An 8,981-nucleotide genomic window follows, 5' to 3' on the forward strand; every position below is an offset into this window, starting at 1 on the left:
AAACCACATCCAGTTGCTTGAGTAACTACTTTTTGGCGATGTCCTTGACAATGCTTGATCGGTAATAGCGTCCCCTAGCGTGTGGCATAAGATTGTATGGCATAAGTTTCCACCAAATCTCGTGTCCCTTGTTCGACAGAAAGGCTTACAAAAACGTCTTAATTATGGGTGTTTAACAGTTTAAATGGACCCTGTAGATTCGGTGTGATATCAGAAAGCCGTGTGGTATGTTCGTAAGGTTACAGGTAGATGGTTATTTTGCGGGAGGCCATTAGCCAAGAAATACTATATACAAATGTACTATAACGTTGATAATATTATACTGACATTCCATTGCTGCAGAGTTTGATTCGATTTATTAGACAGCATAAAAACATACAGCCAGCGCTAGCATTGACTCTCATATTCCACCAGATGCCATAATACAATCACATGAGAAATATGTGAATTTAAAGTGATTTAGTTTAAGAGATGTATCAATGCAGCATCAGTAATCATGAGGAATATACACTGGCAATATTTACGTATTCAGGACAATATTGAGAAGGCCTCTTTAACAATTTTTTTTTTCTGGTGGTATTATGGCACACTGTGGAATTATGAGAATAAATGTTACCCAACTAGCCAAAGGCTGTTACAAAGAGTAAGCCCTGATAACTGAACAATTAGTGGTATGCAAGAGTTAATGAGGAAGAAATAAAGTCATCTACAAGTATAAGACTTAGGTACCATATATAGTTTTTACAGTTATACAGTTAAAGTCCTACAGATTAAGCAAGGCAATGACAGGCTGGGTTTACTAACCTAGCTAATGGTCACCATTGGTTGTTATCTAGTACTAGTGTTTGTAATTGATCAAAACCGTTTACATTTCTGTTTCAATTTGATGCCCATACTGGCCTGTTGTTGGCCCCCGACTTTCACAAATGCTAGTGATTTATGTATTCTCTGTCAGAACGTGAGCATGACAATTTAGACAATGTCTGTCACACAACCAACTAGTTTGTTCCTTAGGACACACCAAATTATTTTCCTGATTATTTCTCTGTATTATATTCTGATTTGAAAGAAACAGAAGAAAGACAATTCACATACATCAAAATATGAATCAACCCCAACTGCTCAAGTATTAGCACCAACAGTTTAGGAAACTTCTTGTCTTCCTAGTTGTTACAGTAACTGTTTATCCATTCATCTTTACATAAAAATTTTCAACATAATAGAGTATTAGTGTTCTTCTCATAAATGTTAGTGTATGTTGATATTTCAATACTGAAGTAGAAATAGAACAGGTGTTATTGCACCTTTAATTGGTCCATGTCTTTCAATCATCTTCTATACTATTGTTTTTCTTTACGTGCAATTAGCCCTTGGGCATGAATTTGCAACAACAAGCACATATATTTGTTACAAGTAAAATGTATATAGCTAAAAGCTGAGTTCAAATCAAGTTATTCTTAGCATGTTTCGGACACTCTGATTTCATTCCCCGTTCCCACCTGTACATTGGAAGAACCTGTGATGTTGATGTATGTTGCCTGACCTCCCTTGGTGCTATGGACTGACCCAGCATCAGTACCTGACTGTTTATCTGTTACAGATGGAGGGTACACAAGGCGTATATCTACTGTCTCAGAAGCACTACATCTTCGGCATCTCAGACTATGGATCCCAAGGGGACGCCTTTGCCTCAACAAATCACCCGGAAAGTAGTGGGCCTGCCCGCGTTGTGCATCTTCTTTCTTCAGGCAGTGGCAGCAGCCGATCCAGAAAGTGTAGGGAAGACCTGGCCACTCTTTCAGCAGGCTTCGGAGCACTCCATACACCTTCAAGAGGTCCTCCCATGCTTTGTCCACGTGGTCCATCGGAAACCTAGTCGCCATCGTGATGCTTGCGTTGTTCTCTTTGCTGACTTCACGTCTCACATGTAGGGGGAAGTCACCAAACGAGGCAAGTATTCCGTTTGCCCAGTCCAGACGGTTCCCGATGTGTGGATCTATCTGTGCACAGAACCTTTCATACAGGCCCCATGGTGTGAACCCTCTCATCACACAGAGGATGGTCAGTTGGTCCTGCTTCTCTGGACACACAGGGAACCACTTCTCATGGACATCACCAGGCATCTCAGTAGAGAGAAGCCAGGTGAACTGATACATGCTGGAACTCTCCACCCTGTAAGCCCTGGCAATGGAGCCTGCTCCACTCATCGGGACTGGATAACAGATGCCAAATCTCTCCAGAAGCTTCACGACGATGTCCATGTTGTTCGGCGGCTGCTTCATCCCCTTCAGCAGATGGTGCAGGGTGTCTATGGACATCAGGCCAGATCGCAGCAGGTCCTCCTGAAGCTGCCTCTGCTGGATGTGGTCCACCTTCAGGCTGCTGATGTTCCTGATCATCGTGTCGGTGTTGTGGTGGTACAGCTGCTTCAGGATGTCTGTCAGCCTGGCCGGGTTCTGGAACACCACGTTCTTCAGGTCTGGGATGTCGTTGAAGTACAACACAACTCCTCTCTTGTGGAGATAGGCGATGGCTGGATGAAGTCGGTCCGCACTCAGTCCCACTTCCCGTCCCAATGTCTCCACCTCTTCCATGGTGAGCCACAGTGTTGGTTTCTTCCTTTCAGCCAACATCCGCTGCTCCAGACTTACCCATGTTTCTGGCAAAACACGACACAAAGCTGGGAAAACATCCTTGTTGAGGGCCAAAGACACCAGCTCTTTCTTGAGGTCTTCAATCCCTTTGAGAGGGTCGGCTGAGCTGACCTGTGCCACGCACCACTGCAGCTTTGGCTGGCTTTCTAGCATAGCTCGGAGCTTGTGATACCGTTTGAGCATTCGTTCTCTGGTGACACCATGTAATGGGTGACCAACCTCAATGACGCTGGAATCACTGATGACATCTTCGATGGTCTTCATCTGATCCTGGATGATCTGATCTTGCTTCTTCTTATCTCTGTGAAGCTGGTCACAGATGTCTTCACATTTCCACCTGACGTCCTTTGGTGAGCAGCGGTCAACGTGGGTGCCGACCAGGCGGATGACTGCACCCGGAGTGTGCGCATTCAGAGCCTTGGCCCACTTCCCAACCAACTCTTCAAACTCTGCTGGCTTGTACTGCTCCAAGTTGACTGTCAGGACATTCATGGCCAACGGGGACAGAAAGAATTGGTGTACAAAGTCATACACCTTGTGGCCCCCGAAATCATACACCTCCAACTGGAGGTCTTTATCAGCTTGCCACAGCTTCACATCCATGCAGTGAGTCCTGTCTTCTTCTCTGGTTAACCTGGACCTCTCCTCCATCAGGGCATGGCAAAGGCTCGTCTTTCCTGCAAACGGACTCCCCAGCAGGACCATCTTCATCTTAGGCTGCACAACAGCCCGACACCTCTGCAGCTCCTCTTGATACTTCAGTATGGCTTGAATCCCCTGTTCACAAACCTCGTATGGCGGCTGCACCAAGGGGTTATTGGTGGTGCTGAGGTACTTGAGCGACGAAGCTAGCTGACCAAATGTGTCTGGAAGCTCCTGGATGCAGTTGTCCATTACAGACAGCCACTCAAGTTTTGATAGGTTACACATTGTTTTAGGCACAGATGCAATCTTATTTTCCCCTGCATCAATCCTTTTGATTACCTTTAATCTGTCTATGGCTTCTGGAAGATGTTTCAACTTGTTCATGGCCACTTCTAGTACCTGTAGGCTGTCTCCAACATCTAAGACGATAGCTGGAACTTCTTCAAACTGGTTCTGACTGAGGTAGAGATTCATTAAGTTTTGCAACTGACCAAAACTTGCAGGCAACTCCTTAAGATGGTTTCTGTGCACATCAAATGACTTCAGGAGTGACAGACTGCCAATACTACTGGGCAATGAATGTAACATATTCCCAAATACAAGCAAGGTTTCCATCTTTCTAAATATACTTATCTGCTCTGGGAGACTTTCAATGTTGTTGTCTGCTAAAGACAACTCTTCTAACTCTGACAAAGCAAACAGTTCTGAGGGAAATGCTGATAAACAATTGTTATCCAAATAAAGCTTTGTCAGGCAACCAAGTCTTGTAAAGTTTGATGGAAGCACCACGAGCCTGTTTCTGCTGAGAAACAAGTGTTCAGCCTTTTCTTTCTCCAAAACATCATCTGGAATGCGGGAGAGACTGCGATCCGTCAGTCTGACTGCCTTGACATTTCCAGCTGCATTAGCACCCTAGGAGAATACAGATTTACATTAAATAACGGTACTCAATTCCTTCATTACAATCTTTAACATTAAACTACAAAAGTGTACCTCTCTCCCCAATGGCAGTAAGGTGAGGCCTGTGATAGCCTCCAATTCTAAAATGTACAGTATATGGTACACAGTCCATTTTATCATCTATTTTACTGAAATATTTTACAGCTGGAACAGTGTCTTTCTTCATCAAATTTCCAATCAAAGGGACAGAATGAATATTGCATTGACAAATTAGATGATCAAATAAACAAAACAGGCATGCAAACAAACAAACAAGCAGATGGGTGTATTACCTGTTTACCGCCATATTCCTCCAACACCTTCACCACGTCCAGGTGATGTCTCTCTTTGGCATGGTCAGTAGCAGTCATGCCCACCTGATGCACAGGAAACATGAACAAACGTGAGTACAAATCACAAACAAGTATGAAATTCATCTCATTTGCCACTATGGGATTATATTATGCAATGAGATCTTAATTTGCATTATTTGTATTCCTCTCTTTCTCAGTTATATATGCCACATGTTTCAGAGTCCCATCATGGAATGCAGTAGATATATACAATATCCTCCATAATTATGCAAATTACTTCCTAATGTGCATAATATGCATCTGAACATGTCAATTGTCACTAAAGTTATTTAAAGACTAAGAATTATGACTATCCATTTGACACCTTCTTGAGTTATTTTCTGTCAATATATATATACGAGTGTACAATATGTGTACAATATTTCTACAATTTCCGTTTAGTCTGCATGTAACTGTTTGGCAGTACTGTACATGTTTGTCACATTATGCTATCTAAAAAGCTAAATTTTTGTCCTATCATAACATTCTTTGGAAGGATGGCAGAAATGATAATAGCCATGACTGGTGACAAATAAATACTAGTACCTTGTCAACAACATCCAGATTCACTCCAGTCTTTAGGAGGAGGTTCAGAATCTCCAGGTGTCCTGCTTTAGCGGCCAGGTGCAGAGGGGTGTAACCTTCCTGGAAGGGATTCCAGGAAAACAGTAATCATGACACACAGGGAAGCATTAGTCTGCTCTCTTTAAACTGTGTTTCAAGTCGCAGTAATCTGTATCTCTGTTATATCTTATCTGACCCTTACCTCATGACCTATGATACATTGTATATGAAAAACGGACTGCAGGCTGTTTTGAGCTTCTTGTGCATATATATATATAAATAAAGGTTCCAACAAACAAAAAAAAGCAAACAATATCGGCCACTGCAGTTCCAAAGAGGCTGCTAGAAGCCTAAAGCCGACACCACAAACTCCTTGCATAATGACAGGAATATCTCACATCAATATGTGTTTAACTAAATCAACCAACCCAGTTTTGCTTGTTCTTGTCGGCACCATATTTGGACAGCAGAGCCTGAACCACGTCAAACTTGTTGTACCACACAGCACGGTGGAGAGGACTGCACCCAACCTACAGACAGATATCATGTGGACAAGAATACTTCAGGAACTGTATGTGTACATGTGTGCGTGTGCATACTTGTGTGTGAGTATGTGTGTGTGCATGAATTATCCAAATATAAAATAGAAACATAACAAAAAAATTTTGTCATATCTCATCATACATTGATTTTCAATAGATTGCCACTTGTGTCCAAAAACTGATGTTCCATAAACTGTATCATATTATGTTTTGTTATCAGATGGAACAATAACCAACAGCCTTCAACCAAAATATTTGTGAGTGACCAGTCTGTATCGAATTCAAAGTTGGTTGGCTGAAAGTTGAAGGAGTCAAATGGAATTCTTATGAACTTTAAGATACTAGCAACAAAGGAAAAGTAATGCTAGGTCACCTTTACCGATGGAGTAGTGCACTAGGTATATACATTGTTTTTAAAATCAGAGTATTGAGCCGGACATCATTTATGTATACAGAGTCGATGGAGGGTGGTTTCAAACTGCAATATTTTCAAAATATTCCAATTGGAAACCACCATCAGTCAACAACCCTAAATATCAAGTTTCTAAAAGCAATGGATTAAGCTTACTCTGCGGATAAAGGTGAACCAGCATTAAACCTTGAGTAATATGGATAATCATCAGTAGTTTCTCCCATACCTCATCTTCACTGTCAACTTGAGCTCCAGCATTGATCAGTAGGTCAATGACCCCGAGGTCGGCCACCGCTGCAGCACAGTGTAGGGGTGTGAACTCGTGGGCCCTTTTCTATCAAGTTGGGAAGCATGAGAAATTCCATTATTAAAAAGGGATATAGGGTGATCACATAGCCTTTTAGGGGCCATATTTTTACCTCCCCAACCCAAATCATTTTTACACCTGAGTGGAGTAAGGAAAGTCATGTTAAGCGCCTTTCCCAAGGACACAACGTCAAGCCAGAAATGCCAGGAATTGAACCTGTGACCTCTTGATTTCGTGTCCACTAGCCTAGCAATACGGCCATTCAATGCAAAAGTCTTTTCATCATAACACTTCGCATAGTCAGTTTGAAATTTTGAAGTTAGATTTTATGTCACTTTGGATTGATACGATAACGCCTTTGATAAGATAAACGATTACTATAGGCATGTGGCATTATACCAAAGGTCTGTAAAATCCAAGCAAAATACTGTATGAAGGAATTTAGATCTTATTTACTGTAGCCAGTTTGCACTTCAGCATACATGGAAATATATTTGTAATTCCATGCACACGTCAAACAAAATTCTGGCTTCCTTTAAGAGACCTTAAAGTTACAGAAATGACAAACTACATAACAGCTTTTCTACCATGCATGTGTAATAATATGTGTACATATTTATTAGCACTTTGAATGATGTAACCTGTATCTATCTGTTATATTTTGTTTGACCCTAACTGCTTCCCTCATTACCTGAATGAAAGCGGCCTGCAGGCTGATGTGAGCTTCTCATTGATAAACAAAGGTTCAAACAAAAAAACACTGTGACCATTCTAAGAACACAGCAACTTGTCCCTAGCCTGGGTACCATCCTATTTCTACCGAGGCTCCTTGCACTTGCTGTCCTATTTTTTTTAGGGCAGCGAGTGCACAGAGCGCCAGTAGAAATAGGATCATGGTAAGCAGGCTTGCCTGTCCCATCAGACTCACCAGATCAGGCAGCTTACACTCACACCTGCCGTCCACATCCTCCCCTTCCTGTACCAGCTGGCTCACTCTGCGCTGGTCACCCTTAATAACTGCAGCATGGAGGGGCTGAAAGGGAGAACAGATTTATAATATGAACTCTGTATACTGTACAAAGGTATTGTTTTCAGAATGTGCCTGTCTGTCTGTATTTCTGCAGTTCTTTCCATATACTGTAAATGTATTTAATTTCGCAGGGATTTAATTTCGCGGTGGCGAGAAAAAGGACTTTTCGCGGTGGTTTTAAGTTCGCGGTAGCACCATGCACTGTAGTCTCTTGATGCCATTGAAAAATGTTTGCGGTGGATTTAAGTTCGCGGTGAAGTGGCCACCGCAAAAACCGCGAACATTAAACCACAGCGAAAGTTTCTGCATTTACAGTACCATAATGCTTTAAAGGCGCCCAGAGCAGTTTTTTAGTCTTTTCAAATTTAATTTTCAAGTCATTTTTACACACAGTAAGCTTGAATAACACTATCTCATTGCATATCGACCTTTATTGAGCAAAGATGATACGTCGTTGAGTGGTGAGAACTCATTAAAAATCTGAGCGCTGCACGTGCCATTATTTCAAATTTGTGGAACGCACGCGAACATGACCGATGAATCCCGAACGCTTCCGGAGGTGTCGTCACTTGTTCGAATAAAGTTTCGATTTGCGAACGGGCGAATCAGATTCAATTTGCTCGGTGACCTCATGCGTTCGAAAAGTACCGACGGGAAACCGTTAGTGGCTCGATCCTGTGCTGATTTATTGTAGGATATAATAAATCAAAGGGGTCCGTTTGCGGCATGTTTGTGCGTCCTTTTAAACGCTGAAAGTACGAAATAATGACACAAATGTGCTAGAATGGTAAAGTAAATGTCAATACCGTACCGATTGTCTCATCCAGAATATCCCCAATTTTAATGCACTAAAAACTGCTCTGGGCGCCTTTAAGCGTTATTTGCCAGATGTTGGGCAGTGCTATAGATGAGAGTTAATCAGGCTACCCTCTGTCCAATCCAGATTTTTTTACCTACTCCCGTCTAATCCAAAATTATTTTTACCCAACCCCATTGTCAACCCTTTCCGCATACCACAACACTGGCTTTTCATCGACGTCATAATAATTTGCATCCCCGGCCACAAATTATGTTGTGTAAAGGGACTCTCGAAGCTCCAGGGAAACATTTCAAAGTGGGCCAGAGGACAGTTGTTTTATGAGAAAGAGATCTAAATCTAATGCCCATGTAAGCCCATTAGATTCAGGCCGTATGTGCACATTGTTCCACAGCTTGGGTCAGAGAAATATACCGGAAGTGCCAGATTATTCTCACACAAACTTCTATATCGCCGCGGTTCTCGGTCTAAACAAGGAGGTTATATAGACCTTCTTGGTCTAAATTTCTTTTCAACGACTTACTGACCTTCATATCTCTGCGCTGATCCTGTTAACAGGGTACAGAGGAGTCCTCCTTCCGACTTGTTTCTTCACCAAAAGAAAACCGAAAGTTCTGGGAAAGTCCTGTCTTCTATCATCCATTGTCAGAAAGGTCAGAGTTTACTGGGTCAGAGTTCACCAAGCACCACGCGTTCTGGTGTGATGTATTATGAATGT

General features: G+C 42.2%; 1 protein-coding gene across 1 annotated transcript; it reads right to left on the reverse strand.

Annotated features, from left to right (window-relative positions):
* Positions 1 to 341: 341 nt before the first annotated feature.
* LOC118417576 (malignant fibrous histiocytoma-amplified sequence 1 homolog) lies at positions 342 to 8,944 on the reverse strand. The gene is made up of 7 exons (XM_035823169.1): positions 8,791 to 8,944; positions 7,345 to 7,449; positions 6,336 to 6,443; positions 5,584 to 5,685; positions 5,138 to 5,236; positions 4,532 to 4,615; positions 342 to 4,211 (listed from the first exon to the last, which is right to left on the reverse strand). Exons 1-7 carry the CDS (start codon positions 8,794 to 8,796, stop codon positions 1,458 to 1,460), a joined length of 3,258 nt encoding a protein of 1,085 aa, XP_035679062.1. The 5' UTR covers positions 8,797 to 8,944; the 3' UTR covers positions 342 to 1,457.
* Between the last annotated feature and the right edge of the window lie 37 nt (positions 8,945 to 8,981).

The sequence above is a fragment of the Branchiostoma floridae genome, chromosome 6 (assembly GCF_000003815.2).
Source record: "Branchiostoma floridae strain S238N-H82 chromosome 6, Bfl_VNyyK, whole genome shotgun sequence".
Taxonomy (NCBI): Eukaryota; Metazoa; Chordata; class Leptocardii; order Amphioxiformes; family Branchiostomatidae; genus Branchiostoma; species Branchiostoma floridae.

What these genes read in the sequence shown, in the direction of transcription:
- LOC118417576 (XM_035823169.1), bottom strand. An exon ending in AAGTTGACAGTGAAGATGAG is followed by an intron (nt 5,686 to 6,335) that starts GTATGGGAGAAA and finishes ATCTGTCTGTAG; the next exon opens with GTTGGGTGCAGTCCTCTCCA. An exon ending in AGGAATATGGCGGTAAACAG is followed by an intron (nt 4,212 to 4,531) that starts GTAATACACCCA and finishes GTATTCTCCTAG; the next exon opens with GGTGCTAATGCAGCTGGAAA.